Here is an 18314-nt window from a genome sequence, read left to right as displayed (position 1 = left end):
CCATCCCAGGGACTGGCTACCTGGGGCAAGGCAACGGCCTTCATGGTCTTTCCTACACATCATAATCCTTCATGTACCATATCGGATACTCTTCACACTGCCTGCCAAACCCGGACCGTTCCTAACACATCCTCCCTGGTCATGTCAAATACTTTCCCGTGGAAAGCAGCATTGCCTTCCCCAAACACTGCAATGCACTGCCATGAGCCTCCTTGCAAATGGGACTCCAGATCAAGTTCGCCAACACACAGCCACTGCTCATGCTCACTCGGCAGGCAACCGGGGACAGCTTACCTTGTGCTTACGCTTGCCCTTAGGGGCGGGTTTTTCCACAGCCGCAGCAGCGGTCTGGCGCTTGGGCTTCGGCGCAGTCTCCTTGGGGTCTGGCTTGGCTGGTGCTGCTTGCAGTGCGTTGTGACCGGGTACTCTAGACAGCAGGTCAAGGTCAATCTTCACCCAGAGATTTTTCAGATTCTCGTGATCTCGTAGAGGGGACAGAAGCTCCGTTTGCATGACAGGGATGGGCGAAAAAGCTGGTTCCTCACTATTGACGGATATGTTGCTGCTGCTGCTGCTGCTGCTGCTACTGCTGACCAAGGTGCTGAGGGTCAGGCTGGCACCACAGGTTTCCTTCGATTTGGCAGAATTGCCCCCGGGAGCAATGCAAGGAGGCAGGACTTTGATCTGCAGGGTCTCTTCCTGATCTGTGTTGGAATCAGATGTAGATGAATCCGTTTCGATAAATTCCCGGGACTTTGGCACGATCTTGCCAGGCCCTCTGTACTTCTTTTTCTCGGCGGCCAAGGGAATGTTCGGCCTTGGTTCCTTCCTAGGGACTGGTTTGTGGGCAGATGGTTTGTTGCGGCCTCTTGGTGGATCAGGAAGCTCCACGCTTTCTTTTTCTTTGGGGGTGCTGCTGGTAATATTTGGTTTGGGCCAGGTAAACTCGTCAATGCTGGTGTTCTTCTCGACTTTTTTGGGCTGTTTTTTTCCAATTGTCCTTTGAGAAGCTGTCTCAACAGTTGTTGACAACTTATGCTTCAAAGCCTTTGTTTCTGGAGTTTTCTGGGTAGGCCGTGGACGGGCTTTCTCCCTGATAAGACTGAGGAGAGGCCTCTCTTTGGGTTCAGCCAGGACCTGGCTGGGGTTTGTCTTCACTTTGATCTGGACTTCCATTGGCTGGATGATTGGAGGAGGCACAGAAACTGTCTCCAAGGGCGTTTCATTTTGGCCACAAATAAACGACTTGTTCTGGGAAGTCACTTTGTTAAGCCATTTATCCAACTGCCACTTGTTGGTTGAGGGCGGCTCAGGCTGCGGATGAGAAACGACAGCAAGAAAGAATTTCACCTCTTGGAAGAATCTGGACAGACACTCGGTACACCGAGTGCTGATAAAAGCTGTGCGTGTTAAGTGCCCATTCACACATTTAGAAACACACATGGAATCCACACTAATCAAATTACCCAGGTAGACAAAGACTCCACAACCCAGCCCCGATCTACTTATTTCAACAAATGTTTACTCCTCTTCTGAAAACATTCTCCACTCTGGCCAGGAAGGAAAGAATTCTTCACAGAGGGTTTTTCCAGAGAGTGGGCAGGGAGGCCTGGCAGGGAAACCTGTTCCCCAAATCCTTTGGTGGGACTCATTGCCCAACCTCTCACCAGGAGGCAGAAGTAATGATCTTGGGTCCTGAAGACCCATGCAAACGTGCCTCACATGTAATTCAAAAGGAAAGGCTTCCTCTCTGCCAAAGTGCCAGTGCCTCCTATATGATGCTGCAGTTCACTGCAAAAAGAACAAGCCTTTTCTCTTTTTACTGAAGGATGAAAAGATCTGACTTCCAAAAAAGAAAAAACACTGCATTTTTGTCAGTGTATGGGCAATAACCAATTTATGGGGACATGTATGCAGGCATTAGCGTCCGCTGTTAAGCCATGGAAATGACGCGTACAATTCAGGTGCTTGATTCCCAACTCTGAATTCTGCCTGTTGAACTAAAAGAGCCATCATTTTTATTAGAACTGCTCTTCTTCTGAAAGCCGTCAGCTGAGGCTTATGGCACCAGCCAACAGAGGGTGACAGAATTAAAAACACTTGAGTAGCTGGGATTCCAACCCGCACAGGGCAATGGCAGGGAAGGGTCGAGGAAATCATATCGGCTGCCACTGTTGGTTAAGGGCATGAGCTCTGGCAGGTGCACAGAGCCCGATTTCGGTCCTGGGTCTCCCAGGGTCCACCTGGGAGATGCTGGGAAAGTTCTCTCTCAATGTCTCAGAACCTTATTCTTTATTCTGTAAAATGGGGATAAGGATAGCGAGGACCCCAGAGAATTGTTCTGAGCATAACATGAAAAACAGCAGGCCAAGGGCTTCTCAAGGAGCCCGGCACATGGTCCATGTTCAGATTATTACAAACGAGTGTCCACAGAGCCCTGGACGGACCTGCTTGCTGTACGAGGCGCAGGCTTGGGGGGAACTGAGGGGTTATTCTGGACTCAGAGAGGAAGGGAGGGGAAGAGCACATTTTTTATTTCAAAAGTATAATTTTGGTATTTTATGGAGCTGTGTTAAATGTATTCATGAATTATTATCAAACACACTTGGAGGCTGCAAATTGAAATTAAAAAAAAAAAATCCATCACATTTCTTGGGTCTTACTTGCCAAGCAGCAATTCAGCACTTCAACCTGGAGTAAGGGGTGGTGTCCCCACGACCAGAAGTGGGTGTTGACTGGTTCTCTCAAAAGAGAAGTTGCTATCCCAGGTATCACTCTTCCAGATTTTACACATGACGAGGCTTGAGGCTCAGACAAGCTAAGGGAGTCACAGGGCAAGAAATGTCTTTCTTGAAGGGACTGTGCATACACACGTTTTCGAGGGAAAAAATGATGTCAAATACCCAAATACCTTCCTGAAGTATTCATCGTGCCGACAGCGTGTGTGCGTGTGTGTGTGTGTGGGTGACAGGGAAATCATGGTCGCGGCCCTGGACGCTTCACCCACCTCTGGCGTGGCCGCACGAGGCGCCTCATTGGACTCGCTGTCAGTGGTGCTGCTTTCAGTGTCAGAGTCTGACTCGGAGCTGCTCTCAGAGTCACTGGAGCTGCCGGAGCCCCCGCCGGCTTGCACCGCAGGTGGGGGCTGAGCAGTGGCCAAGAGCGGGCTGAAAGAAAAATGACATCATCCGCTGCCTCATTTAGTCTCGGATCAGCAGGCAAAGAGCACCCCCGCGGCCACGTTCGGCATAAGGACCCACGATCTGCTGGATACAGGCAGAATGGAGCCCACCGTCCCATTCCACACGTGGGAAACGTGAGGCTCAGGAGGCCCCGTGAGTGGCCAGAGGTCAAACGTGCGGCCAAGTTCCTCGGGTTCCGTCACACTGCCTCCCCTCTCAGGAAGGCCTTGCCTCCCGCATTCCACGTGAAAACTTTAGACCAAGGTTGCATGCCTTCCCGACACAGATACACATACCACATGCCGCACGCAGCCTTAAATTCTTAATGGTCCCGTGTTGTTTTTAGTTGAGATAATTTTTCATTTCCGGGCGCCATCTCGTTCAGAAACCCAGAGGTTTGTCAGGGGGCTGTGATCTCAGTTATACACACAGTATAGTTAGTTCTCTCGCCGAGGATGAGTGAATTCAACCCCCATCTGAATCGGAGGAAACTGAGGTCCAGAGGGAGGGAGGCTTGCCTCTGCCCCCCCAGCGAGTTGGACAAGTGAGGGGAGAACGCCAAGGGCAGGGACTGTGGGAAGCGTCTTCCCTGCCAGGTGCCCGGCACCCGGCACCCAGGTGACCGGAGTCCCCATTTCTCGGCCGCCTCCATCCCAATATTTGTAAACTCTTTGTAAGACTCTTACCGGGAGGTTATGGTCATAAAGGACTGAGCAAGTCTAATGACGGATTTCAAATTTGTACAGCTGACCAAGCAAAGTATTTGAAAATTGATACCATTCACACTCTGCCTTTAATGCTAATCAACAGTCTTCTTACTAATCGTTTGCTCCCCGTGCTCCTAACAAATCAGCCTCTGCTGCCGCTTGGCATGTTGGGCTCTGTCACTGCCCCCTGCCCTCCGGCTCAGTGTCACAAGTGGGGCTGCGACCTCAGGAAGTTGGAAGGGCTCTCATCTTCCCATCTCATGAGCCCAATACCCTCTTTGGAGGGAAGTTTCATCATGGTGACGCCGGGGCCGGGGGCCAGAGCAGTGTCACTGCTGGGCCAGCGGGCCGGCCCACCCATCGGCTGGGGCTCACGGCCGCTCATGCTCCCAGCTCCTGGCCCAGCTCTCCCCCCTCAGTTCAGTCAGGAGAGTACAGTTCTAGTCCTGGAGGGCATCTCGTCCTGTGGTCCCACCTTTAAACTGGAGCAAGAAGGACCCCAAAGGACCCCTCTGCCCAAGACTGCTTGCCTGCCCCCATCCGCCCCCCTCAGCAGTGGCTATTTTTTTCTCCATACTCAGCCGCTGATTGGGAAGGAACAGGATCCCTTTTAAGCCAGCATGGGCCCCTTGTCAGTCACTATCCCGTGCAGAGAGCCTTTTCATTCCATGTACCTTGCCTCCCTAAAGACTGCCCCTTTAATCTCCCAGGTAGGTATTTTCTTTCATATAGCAAAGCTCATTTTAAAATGCTATCTACTAAGTAAATGCTATCCGAAAGTACATTTCTCTGCCAAACACACCAAGAGATTAGGGGAAGCAGAGGAAATAGGGGACTGTATCTCCTGGGAAGGTGCACGCACATGTGTGTGTGTGTGTGTGTGTGTGCGCGCGCGCGCGTGCATGTGTGTGTGTCCTGGACAGCGGGGGCAGGGACCTACAACTCTCCTTAATGGCAGTAAAAACTCTGTATTTATGCAAAGCACCCTCTAAATCTAATCAATTGCTTTTGTCTTTGGTTACTAAATAAAGGCCGAGGGAACAGATTTAATGAGACCAGTCCAGCCGTTATGCTAACTTGGCCTTGATTCCCCCCAAGTAAAGTTTTAAATCCAGCACAGAGCATCCACTGGCCTGAGCTGACTGGCTGCTGGACTGTGATAAAATCGACCTCATACTCATGATTTGCAAGTGAAAAGTGGTCACCTAGTTTTCTTTCATAGCTGCATTCATTTCTGCATTCTCGTAAGACTCAGGCCATCCTAGTATTACCAAACTCGACTCTAGATTTACTTTGGAATATTTCTGGATAGCCTTTCCATTTACTGGATTATTCTCGAGCAACTGCTGTAAGAAACAAAACAATCCCAGGGATTATTCCCTTACAACCAAATGCGTTGAGGTGATATACATAAAACACAGATGTTTTATTTACCAGAATAAACTTATTCATCAGTTACATCACAGTAAAGCTTCATGGACTTAGTTGGAAACTTGTATGTGTGCATTTGTACACAGTTGTTCCTTATCCAAAGCCCTTTGAAGGGGAGAAGAATTCTGATGTTCAGATTTTTTAAATTTTGATGTGAATATACCATATATACCGTATATATATGTATATATAGTGTGTGTATGTATATATATATATATATGTATATGTGTGAATATATATATGTATGTATGTATGTGTATATACATATATTACCTCAAGTGGGATCTGGGGAAGCACCCTTTCATAAAACTCAAAAACTCATTAATATTGTTACCGTAACATCATCAGTTAAGAGGAATAAAGACTTTAAATAAATATCTGCACATCAGTTGAGGTTGGGCTCTGCCGTGAAGTGAGTTTGTCTCAAAGTTACTGAAAATGAAAGCTCTTAGGACTTTTTCAATTTCAGAATTTTGATTAAGGGATTGTAGATGTGGACAGAAACCACATATGAAAAACTGACTCTATTTGTCTAAGTTAAGTATAGATAGATAGAGACATGAAATAAAGACCATTTCAAACCTCAGAGTAACCTTGATTGAGACCCAATAAAATGAGACCGGAAATTATTTTCCCTAAGACTTCTTACAGCTAAATCTATTGCTGTGTCCTCAGGAAGGACCCCATGGCCAGTCAATATTGACAATGACCCCTTAAAGGAAAGTAGTGTAGAAAGAACAGGAAGAGGTTCACCAGCTTTTCAGATCCACACTGACGAAGATGGATACATAGGGGTGAGAGGGAAAGTGGACGTGAATTCAGAGAGGACACAAAGAGGACTCAAACTGGGGGTGAAGGACTGGAGCATCTTAATGAGAAAGAATTGCTTTCTCTGGGCAGTTGCACGGTTGGAAACAGGGAGAGCCAGTGATCGTGGGAGGGAATAACAGTCGTTTAAAATGGAAGCAAAACTGCACTCCCCAGTACCTTCTTATACCTCTATTATCTACCTGCTGTTCCCAGGCTTGCTGGAGAATCTGGCTGCACCCCGCTTGCTGAGGAACGCAAGCCACGTATTTGAGTGTATCTGACCCTCACTTCCTCTGGGCCCACCTAGCACCGAGCTGGAGCAGCTCCCGGGAACCAAAAATGAATACAAAACCGAACACCGTCTTCACAAGCAGTACAAACATCAATAACAGAATGACTGGCCTAGGGCCACATTCTTGTCTGGAATCCACGGTGGAACTTTCAACTTGGCAAATCATCACAGGTCTCCGCTGAAACCCGTTAGCTGTGCAGCTAGTTAAAGTCCCCCTTCTGCTACATTTATTTTCAGACATCGCCAGTTTATTTTCCAAATGTATATTAAAGTGGCTACGAGTGAAGCTAGCACATGCCATACTTGATTCTGCCTAGGAGATGGACTAATGTGCGGTTTACACATTCTTCATTTGCCAAACTGTACTAGAATTATTTCCCACGCACCATTTCCTCTCGTATTTTACTAAACTGCTTTTTAAAAGAATGCTAGTGGTTACAACAAAGATAATGTGTTATACTAAAAATCATTAACATTCAATGTATTAAACCGTCTAACTCCCGAGTCTGTAAATATTAAAACTGTGCTCTTGGACTTCACCCCGATGTAATAAAACTTCTCAAAGGACCCACATTTGTAACTACTTCAAAGTCAGCTGCTCAACCTTTCCAGAGATCAGATTCTGCTATTGTGTTCATCAGGGTAAGAAGCCTTCATTGAGTAGGTGAGGCCTCATTTTAACCCCAACCCCATTTGATAGGTCTTCGTGGTCGCAGGCCAGACGGAATGCAAAGGGGCTGGCTTGGCAAGTCAAAGACCCTAGTGGGGAAATGCAGGGTTAGGGAGAGGGATCAAAGACTAGGCCAGTGGGACAGAAGTCCAGGGGGCATTGACGATGCCTTCTCCAGGCAGGGTTGGCGCTGGTGTGGAAGGCTTGAGCATCCCAGAGGAGAAAGATGGGTTGTAAGCGCAAGTCCAAGTACCTTAATCTCTAGACATGACAGTCTCTCTATGCTTACGCTGACCAGGCCTTTTCTGCAATAAAGGACTCAGGTCACGATACCGTAAGATAGTTCGAAAGCCATAGGAAGGAACTGGGGGTACTCTGCCTGGAGAAGACTCGGGGGCAGGGAGGAGGGTGTTCCTATGACGACAGTCTTCAAAACCCCGGAAGGTCTGTCCTGTGTGAAAGGGGGTGGGCTTGTTCTGAGGGCCAAGGTAAAACCAGGACCAATGAGCTGGACATCTGGTCTGGAAGATTTCACCTCAACGTCAGGGAAGACTTTTAAAAACCTATAGCTGGGGCTGTAGGTCAGGGGCACCTGGGTGGTGACAGTTACGTGTCCTACTCTTGATTTTGGTTCAGGTCCTGATCTCACAGGCTCGCGAGACCACGAGCCCTGTGTCGGGCTCTGCACTGGCAGCGGAGGAGCCTGCTCGGGATTGGCTCTCTCTTTCTCCCTCTGCCCCTCCCCTGCTCATGCTCTCTCTGTCTCAAAATAAATAAATAAACTTAAAAAAATCTACAGCTGGTCACAGAGAGAAGCCAAGGCTTTGAAGGCCCGCGAGCTCAAGACCTTTAGATGACCAGATAACTGGCAACAGAGAACATGGTAGAAAGATTTCTATCGTGGGTCCCAAGTAGGCTTGGATGATCTTTAAGGTGTTCTCCAACTCAAAGATTCTGATCCTTATGAAAGTACAGTGTATAGGGAATTTTCCGGGGGACTTTTTAGGACCATAGACGAAGTGTGTGAGGAGATGTCTGCACAATCCAATGTGCTCCTTAAGGCTGCTCTTGGCAACACTTTATCAGTCACAGAGCTCTTGTGTGAGCCTTAGAGGATTAAGGCTGCATTTCTGTGGGGCTAGTTTATAAATCAGACTTTTCACTAATTCAGATTAACAGCTCCCAGGAAGCCAAACATCTGCATCAGTACTGATTCTAATCCTAATTTAACTGTAAATTCCTTCCTCAGGAGAGAAACAGGGATGATGAATTGGCCATTCTACTCAATCAAGCTGTGTGGGCATCAAAAAAGAAAGGTTCCAGAATGGATGACAACTTTTTAGTGGGAGACGTACATGGGAAGGGTCCGACAAGCAAGGGTCCGACCAGGTACCGGTCTTGGCAACATATTTCACAAGGCCCAGAATGTGCCCGAGGCAAGTAGCAGGAGGTGTTTGACGGGGGGTCCTGTATTATTAAACCCTTGTCTTTAGTTGAGACTTGTATGAATTTCAGCAACATGACCCCTTTCCAGTTTTACAGGGTTCAGACGTCTGTCTACCAGATGATTTGAAATGCTTCCATATTTGACATCATCATCAAGTTGCAAAGGGATAGCCCTGGGGCAAAGGAGTATATGCAGAGGCATAATACATAAAACAGATAAAGGCAGAGTTGCCCTGGTGGAAACAGGAATAGGGTAGATAGTAGGGAGAGGGTGTTCCCAGTAGTGTGTCCTCTTCTCTGGGGTGGGTGGCCCCCAAACACAGTTTGAAAGTAAAATGCTTCATACCCCAACATTATCACCAGCAACTCAGGATCAAGCATCTTTTGTGGTAATGGACTGACGCTGTTGATGAGCGCACAGAGAATCACTGTCCAGCTGTAATTCAGGCCACACCAGAGTTTGTCGTTGCCCAACGTGCGCACACTGGGTGTTGCCCTTTTGTCCGATCCTGGTGTTACTGAACGTGACATTGTTCAAAGCCCTGACCGACTGATGAGAGCTGTGGTTGGCCAAATAATGACTCCCCCCAACCGTGTCCACGTCCTAATCCCTAGAACCTGTGACTATGGTACCTCATGTGGCAAAAGGGATTTTGCAGATATGAAGAAATTCAGGATTTGAGATGGGGAGACGATCCTGGCCTGGATAATCTGGGTGGCCCCCATGTAATCGCAGGGTCTCTAGGAGGCAGAGCTCGGTGTCAGGAAGGCACTAGTAGATTAGTGCCACAGCAATGGGTGATGAACTTCTGGAGAAGCTGTGAGTTGATCATTTGGAACTTTCATAAGGAGTGGAAATGCCCATTTGTCCTAACTTACCCGACACCTACTTCCTTTCTGAGGTGATGATACTGACGAGTGATTTTGCCAATGGCTTCTCGTAATTACATTTGATTTGCAGCCAGTATGGTTTGGCTAGCCTTTCTTTTTTTAAAAATTTTTTTTTAATGTTTATTCACTTTTTGATAGACAGAGACAGAGCGTGAGTGGGGGAGGGGCAGAGAGAGAGGGTGACACAGAATCCAAAGCAAGTTCCAGGCTCTGAACTGACAGCACAGAGCCCGGCGTGGGGCTCGAACTCACGGACCGTGAGATCATGACCTGAACCGAAGTCTGACGCTTAACCGACTCAGCCACCCAGGCACCCCTGTTTGGTTAGCCTTTCTGGAGACTGACCAGACCCAGGCCCTTGTCTTCTTTTCCTGCTTGTGGCCTGTCTCCATTTTCAGGCTATTTCACACATCGGAATAGCTACGTTTCCTCTACTGCTTTGTTTCTGTTTTTGATTTTAAACATCTAATAGGCTGGTAAGTTTCATGAATCAGGGAGCATCCCATCCAGCCAACAGACAGTTCCCTCCCCTACTGGTTTTAAAGAAGTAGTTTTAGTCTAGTGGGAAGAGCGTGGGATTGGAAGTCAGAGGATCTCTTGAATGTCACCTTGGATACTTTATTATCGTGTGATCTTAGACTAAGCACTTAACATAGGGTCTCAGATTCTTTGCCTGTAAAATGGGTCTACTATATCACAGGCAGCGAGAGGACCGAGTGAGCACATTTAGCTGATGCTTCTCAAGCTTTAGCGTATGCACGAATCACTGGGAGACTCATTAATGTGCAGACTTGAATTAGCTAGGCCCCGATGGGGCCTGAGTTCTGCATTTTTACTACACTCCCAGGTGATGCCGATATTTCTGATCGGTGGGCTGCACAGAGAGGAGCGAGCCTAAAACCTACATGGGCTACTCAGACATAAGCTGCTGGGGCAAAACATAAGTTGGTGGATTCGAAACTGAGGGCAAAATCACCATTTGGAGGTCACCTGTGGATTTTAAATGTCCATAACTATCATGTCCTCTGTCAGCAACAGATAAATTTGACCACCTTATGCCACTTTAAATCTAACCTGGTCAAGTTTAAGTTCAAATTCTATCAAGTTCATTTGGGCAATTGGGCCTGAAGAGTTTTTCTCAGATTCCTTCTGATAGGCTTACAACCATCCTGAGGGCTACCTGCCCGCGCCACTAGGTGGCCAAATGCACGATCGTTTCCTCTGAATGTGGCATACGGATCACTGCGAGGCTCAAAAGGCGGCTTGCCACTATCCTCGCCGAGCGTTAGGGAGGTACTGCATTGCACGGATGGTCATCGCTGGGCCCCCACTTTCGCGACCGTCCTGTCGCGGCAGGACCCTCTTACGACTTCCATTTTATAGCTGACAACACTGAGACTCAGTACCAAACAATGGCAAGGTGAAAACTAGTTTTAAGGATATTATGGGACACAATTCAATGTGCAGCTTCAAAGAAATGAAAGAAAGCCAAAAAGCAAGGCATCTGGCTTCCGCCTAACGCAGCCCAAGGTGCGACAGCACCGCGGAGGGTGCCAGCATGCTCCCAGGAAGGCTGGTCAATGCTGGCTAATGGGCCAGCTATGTCTCGAGAGCATCACACTCCGCATTTGGGAGAATACACTGATATTTAAAAATTTCTGGAAATAATTAAAAACCACACAGACTTCTCCACTAGCAGTCGGAGCTGCTTCAATCAAACAGCTAAACAGGTGGGAAAAAACCATACACAGCCGAGTATTTTTGTCCCTTTTGCCTTTAAAGTACGTTTTTTAAAAAATGGGAGTGAGGGAGAGAGCAAAGGCAGGCAAGTGGACGTGAACGCCGCCTCCCTTGAGCCCTGGTCTCCAAGCAAAGCAGAGAAGGAATGATTGGTAGTTTGCATTCATAAGGATCCCAGAGACGGCCAGATGCTAGGAATCTCTAACAAGGTCGAAGCCTTCCAACAAAGAATTCCATCAGTCACAAATCGTAGGTGAAGCAGGGTATGTGCCCTGACCGGGTGACCCAAACCCAGAAGCTGCTTCCACGCAGGGATCTCTTCCCTGTATCCACAGAACTGGTCTGGAGATGGGCAGAAGAGCCTGGGCAGTAGGCAAGCTGAATATTCTAGGAGAGGACAAAGCAGGCTGGAGATAGGGGCGGAGCAGCTCAACACGAGCCCCTGCCTCTTGATTTGGGAAGTGGGCATCCCTCTTCCAGTGTCTCCCTAGACTCCACTTCTTCTTTGACGTCTCTCAATGCCAATCTCCTTATCAGTACTGTCTGCTCCCCTTCATGTCTGATTTGTTACTTGATGCGTCACAGACACTTGATTTAGAGGGTAAGCTTCTAAGGCCAGAGGCTTCATCACACACACACACACACACACACACACACACACACACACTATAAAATGCTTCATGCACCTAAGACACCCTAGAGTAAAGCCCTGAAGAAATCTTCTCTGTAGATTTCTGAGAAGATGGTCCCTGGGTGTATCCACTGCCTACCGTCTATGTCCCTATGGTCCCAAAAGGATACTGTCATCATTGGATCAACAAGACCAAAATAGTTTTTAAGTGCAGGGCACTTGATAATGTTCCAGCATCTTCAACCCCATGACCTCATTTTGTTGCTATAAGAACACTGAGCGGGGTGTATGTGGACCAGGTATCCTCCCCATTTTGCCCACAAAGCTCCAGGACCTCACAGCCAAAGTTGTGTGGTTGGGATCCGAGGGGGGGCTTCACCAGGCTATTGTGACTATTTGGGCAATGGCAAGTGTGCCTGAGCAAATGAAAGGAATCATGGATCCACTACAGAACCCACTGTCGTCATCATATCGAAAAGCGACAGGGACACAGAATTAATTCCAAAGGTGTTCCTCAAGGGACCAAATGAGACAGTCTGCAAGAATGTGACGTTGAAAGCACTGAAGGCCATCAATGCTTTATGCCAGGAAAACCTTGCTCCGTTTGACTCCAATGACAAACCTCCTGGAGCCTAGCAGATGACTCTTTCACATACATGAAGAGTTTGTGAAGACCGACTAGGGAACATTTATTTTTTTTAATGTTTATTTATTTTTGAGGGGGGGAGGGGAAGAGAGAGAGAGGGAGACACAGAATCTGAAGCAGGCTCCAGGCTCCAAGCCGTCAGCACAGAGCCTGATGTGGGGCTCGAACCCACGAACCGTGAGATCATGACCTGAGCCAAAGTCGGATGCTTAACCGACTGAGCCACCCAGGCGCCCCAGTAGGGGAAATTTCAATGCCTTTTATGTTTCACATCCTTGTGTTTTTTCAAAAATTGTATTTGTTTTTAAATAGATAATAAACATGAAATTGATTTCAAAAGATACTGAAAGGGATACAATGAAAAGTAGATCTTCTGACCTTCTACTGTCCCATCACCCCGTTTTCCAAAGTTTTTCACTGTTGCCATTTCTTAGGATTCTTCCAATAACACCCTCTACATTTATGAATACTGGTATGTGTGCTTTTAAAATAAAAAATTTTAATTATAAAGGTAATAACCGTCCTGTATGTGGGATGGCAGGGAATTCAATGAATGGCATTCAAAGCCACACACATAATTTCTAAAATAAAACTCATACAGTGTCCTTACTAAAAGTGCCTGCATAACGGTGCCTGGCACATATCACAAACATCAGCATTAAGACACTCGAGTGAATAGCAAAACTTACAACTTGCAAAACTGCAGCGTGTTACCCTACCACAAGGAAGAGGCGGCAACATAACACATAACCATGAGGAACGGAAGCCACTCAGACAGCCCTTCTGGGTGGGACGAGGCTGCAAGTTCCAAATCAGGAAACAGTCAACTGATCTTCCTCCACCGTGACACTTCTTTTTTTTTTTTTTTTTTCTCTCTTTTTTTAAGTTTGTTTGTTTGTTTATTTATTTTTTAATTTTTTTTAATATATGAAATTTATTGTCAAATTGGTTTCCATACAACACCCAGTGCTCATCCCAAAAGGTGCCCTCCTCAATACCCATCACCCACCCTCTCCTCCCTTCCACCCCCCATCAACCCTCAGTTTGTTCTCAGTTTTTAACAGTCTCTTATGCTTTGGCTCTCACCGTGACACTTCTTAAAGATGTGGTCGACACAGGCTGGTTCTGCATCCTCGCTCCTAGAAACTTCTATAAGCCCAGTAATCAGGCTCTGTAACTCTTTGACCTACCGAAACTGCTTTCAGTGGTGACCACCGACCCCCGTCCTGCCCACTTCCTATCGCAAACCAGGTGTTCTTTCCTCACTCTCCTTGACCTTGCTCCCTGTTGGACCAAAAGCTTTGACTTCTTTGGCACTTGGTCCCAGGGACCACATACAACATGAGAGCTCTTGGTTTTAGAGTTCACAGCGACTCCCTCACGGGTAGATGTGCTCTTCTCCACAGATTTGCCAAGATGTGTCCACTGCCCACCCTACCTTGGTGCTGGTTCTTATTCTAGTCCCAGCACATCTGCTACCGTTGTCCCCTCCGTCCTCCCACACTTCCTCCCATGTCTTTGCTTAGCCTGTTTATTCTGTCTAGAATGAGACTTCTTCCTCCCTCTTCTGTTTGCTGAAATCTTTATCTTTTAAGCTCAAATTCAAATAAAATAAGGTCTTCTCCAATGACTTTAATTCTCCTTGATACCTACCTGTTCTGATTTCTTTTCACCAACTGCATCACTGTTTATTACTTAATTATTCTCAAATTATTTCATCGGGCTAACCCTTTTGCCCACCCAACTAAATTGCGCACTTCTTGACGGCAGGTGCCAGATTATGTAGTCGTTCTGTGTATCCCAAGGTGCCCGGCATAACAACTTGTGTGCAATGTTCTCGTTATGAAAAAAACACTCCAAATGGCTCATAGTGAACAGAAAGTCAGTGCAGACAAGGTCACGTGGGAAAGAACAATACTTAACCTGAAATGTCTCTGTACTGCGGATTCTCAACAGAAGGCAATACTTAGGCGGGCCCGTGCAACACCAGAACATCCTGGATCAGAAGTTCATGTGATGAAAATGATTAGGCAAACGGGTTGCCTAATGATAGATTTGTAACCTTTCAGCTGGTTGGATGGATGCTATTCCCTCACAGTGCCTGCCTCTCTTTTCAGCTTCAGTTCCATGGCAAGATGCAACTTCCCTGGATGGACATTTTTAATGTAATTGGTATTTAGAGCAATAGCGTCGATGGGTTGCAGAGTGCACGTATGTGCATGAACACAGGAAATAAATGGTGTGGCCCTGACTGAAAATGAGCGCTACACATACACACAGACCTCCCTGTTCTTAATTAAAATGATGATTCCATTATTCCGATTTGTGTGAAATGTGAGCTACTCTTGTCATATCATTTTGATACATTAACCAGCCCAGTCTACATTGGGCTTGATATTAACTCCCTTTCGACTTGATGGTTTTTCTAGTGGCATAATTAATTTCCTCACGGAAGAAAAAATATTCAATCAATTTGGGATTAAATATGAGGTGGAAGGACTTTCACAAAAGATAGAACTAAATCTCCTAGCCCACATGCCTTGCTAATTATGACACACTCACATTAAGAACAAGAAGGTGGTCCCTTCCCATGATAAATGGGCCTGAAAATCCTCCCCAGCGTTTACTATAAATCACAAAGACCATTAATAAACAGGCAGGAAAAAAACGACAGATCCTACAAGAATTCACTCCCATTCTTTGCCTAAGACTATCAATGTCATATTTAAAGCTGACATCCGAAATCTTCTGTACAGAAGCCCTTTGAGTCAAAAAGCCCAGCTATTTTAAACAGAATTTCCTACGCCTGTTATTTTGAATGACAGCCAAAGAAACACTGGATCTTCTTAATCCTGTAATGCTATCTGCCCAAAAATCTCGCCTTCCAGCTAACAGCCTCCCTTGTCATCAATGCTAAATTAAAGGAGGTCAAGTGCAAATGAGAGAAGAAGAGGGGACCACACTTGCGTCATCTTGCACCCAGCTTGCTTTTGACATCGAGAGCAGACGTCCGATCGCAGCCACCAGCAATGAGACAGCCGGGTATAGGTAGCCTTATTCAACAGTGACTCTCGTATGTGGAATGGCAGGGCTTACACGTGACTCTAGCTCAACAGCAACAAGAATGGCAATCCCGTATTACAAATGAACACAGAGCCATTTAAAAGCTGACCTAGAAAGAAATGGAAACAAACTTAGGCATTTCTCCAAGAACTAGCAGGATCTGTGATAATGACCAACAGGCTGGTAGTAATAAGGTCAGGGTGTTTGGTTTTGTCATTAAGAGGAATCTGTCATGTGGAGAAATTTGTCATGCTGAGAATTTGGGAGATTTAGCAATTCCAAAGAAGGTGGAGTTTAGAATAAAAAGGACTTTAAAAACTGACAATTAAAAATGCCTTCTGAGGCTAAGCAAATTGCATTCGCGCTCAGCAGAAAAACCTGGGAAGGTGCATGTCCCAAGAGTTATGTCAACAGCAGGTCACGATTATACAGGGCCCCCACCAGCTAAGCCCAAACAAAGGTACATCTTAAGGATTTACAGTGAAGACAAAGCATTCACAACTTAGGGGCATTAAACACCCAAAACAAGAAAGATATGCTCACTTGCAAACCACACGAGGCATGTACTTTTAGTGAGATGTGACTATGTTTTCTAGCCTGATGGTATCACTATCTCAAATTCCATGGCAACATCTCAGTTTTATTTCCAGGAGTCTACACTGCTCTAGTTTCATGATGACAAGATCCAGGTACATTACTCTGCCAGTTGGAAACATGGGAGCAAAAAAAAAAAAGTGTTGGGAGGAATATTTTCCAGAAAGGTTATATGCTGGAAAATTCCCTTTGATGACAATTATGTTCCAATATATATTTCAGACAGCTATGATTAAATTCAAGGTGTCTGAATGAGAGAGAATGTGTGTGCGCCCATGGATAAGTGTGTGTGTATGTGTGTGAGTGTGTGTGTGTGCATGTGCCTGTGAGTGACAGTATGTGTGAGTGTGCATACATCAATTAGCTAAAATCCAAGTGAGGTACGAATATTAGTTTAAAAAGTAATGTTGCTATTAGCTGGCTAAGGACAGAAATGTTGACTTCTGTAGTACATACTAGGCATTAGACATGTAATACAGAAGATATTGTTGTGGGCCAAGGTTTATATTAGCCCCTATTTGGGTTCAAGTCATGTTTTAGGAGGATACACAAATGTACATTCACATGTACGAGGATGAGCTATTACTCAAGTTCTCACATGTTTTACAAATAATATATAAACGCAAAACAAGTCTGAGAGAACCGAAACGGTGGTTATTTTTTGATCTGTTGGACAAGACTCATCAAGTAGCCAAGGGAAATGGGGACTCTCTCAGCCACGAAACTCACGAACACTGATATGCGAACACAACATAACTGTTCTACCAGCAGATGAATGGATAAAGAAAATGCAGTGTATGAATTTACCATGGAATATTGCTCAGCCCTACGAAAGAAGGAGATCGTGCTATTTGCAACAACACGGATGAACCTGGAGGACGTTATGCTAAGCGAAAGAAGCCAGACGCAAGGAAAAGCACTGCCTGTAGTACTTACAGGTGGAATCTAAAAAAAAAAAAAAAAAAAGAAAAACGCCCAGCTCACAGTAACAGGGAGTCGAATGGTGGTCACCAGGGACTGGGCGGTTGAGAGAAAAAGGGACACATCGGTCAAAGGATACAAATTTTCAGTTACAAGATGAATTGCTTCTGGGGATCTAATGCACAGCGTGGTGACCATAGTTCATAAGAGTGTATTGTACACTTGAAATTTGCTAAGAGAGTAGATATCACTGCACACAGAGAAGGTGATTCTGTGAGGTGTTGGATGTGTCAATCAGCTTGACTGTGGTGCTCGTGCCACAATGCATATGTCTATGAAAACAACATCGCACACATCTGAAATTTGTAGGAGTTTACTTGCCAATCCTACCTGAATAAAGCTGGCACAAACTGATGGGCTTCCAGTCGGTGGTAGGACAATGATCGATTCCTGGTGTTGGAGCTATGGCATATATAGAATTAAGATACTCTTCTAGTTGTACAGATCTAGTGCCAATGATCGCTTTGATATTTTCAGTAATTTTTTTTTCTCTTGTCAAGAGAAATAATAAGGCATAGAATCACTTTGCTTTTCTCTTTCCTCTTCCTTCTCCTTTGTCTCGTTCTGGTATCTTACTTGTAAAAGTCTCATTGTTCCCCATAATATTTTCCATTTTTAATGGCCTTTTCTTTCTGAATTGTATTTTAAAATGACTTGAGAAAGTCCATTTTTAGAAATGTTTCCAGTACATGTCTTTCTGAGTTATTTGAGTCATTTTAATGGAGAAATTTCCCCCAAAATGCCCCCTAAATATCTTATATGCCTATAACAGAATACTCTATGAAAAACAACAAGTCAAATAATTAAAAGTTTTCAATATTTATATTTCAAATAGTTAAGGTAACTCCATTCCAGAATGAACAGGGAGAACGAACCCAAGTTCCTGTAATTTGCATGTTATTAACGTTACTCTAGAAGGGTAAGAAATGGCACCTGTATCACCTGAAACACACAGAGATTTAAATCAATGCTTCCCTTGCTGTGCTCTTTCTTTAGAGACTGCATCTTCGGGAGCCCGTCCTGTGTTAATTGTGTTTCCAAATTGTACTCGGATCTGCAAGAGGAGACCAAAGCAACTTTTGCTCTGTGATTTTACTTTCCTTTAATACGATGGCCTATACACTGTGGTTTATTCATTTATTGGTCTGATGGTTTTTATGAGTTGTGATTCAACATAGGTTCTTTTCTAGTATCGTGTTTTATGAAGATATGGAGAATGTAATATAAGTC

At 45.6% G+C, this 18314-nt stretch overlaps 1 protein-coding gene across 11 annotated transcripts in view; it reads right to left on the bottom strand.

Annotated features, from left to right (window-relative positions):
• Nucleotides 1-18314, bottom strand: part of AFF2 (ALF transcription elongation factor 2) — a 455357-nt gene that overhangs the window by 34577 nt on the left and 402466 nt on the right. For all 11 annotated transcript variants that reach the window (XM_027054786.2, XM_027054788.2, XM_027054790.2 and 8 more), the window contains 2 exons: nucleotides 3008-3167; nucleotides 295-1314 (listed from right to left, as the gene is read on the bottom strand). In XM_027054786.2, coding sequence (XP_026910587.1) covers nucleotides 295-1314; nucleotides 3008-3167 — 1180 coding nt within the window. The remainder of the gene's footprint in view (nucleotides 1-294; nucleotides 1315-3007; nucleotides 3168-18314) is intronic.

Source organism: Acinonyx jubatus, chromosome X, assembly GCF_027475565.1.
Source record: "Acinonyx jubatus isolate Ajub_Pintada_27869175 chromosome X, VMU_Ajub_asm_v1.0, whole genome shotgun sequence".
NCBI lineage: Eukaryota > Metazoa > Chordata > Mammalia > Carnivora > Felidae > Acinonyx > Acinonyx jubatus.
Note: the sequence above shows the minus strand (reverse complement) of the source record. Positions and strands in the feature narration are given on the sequence as shown.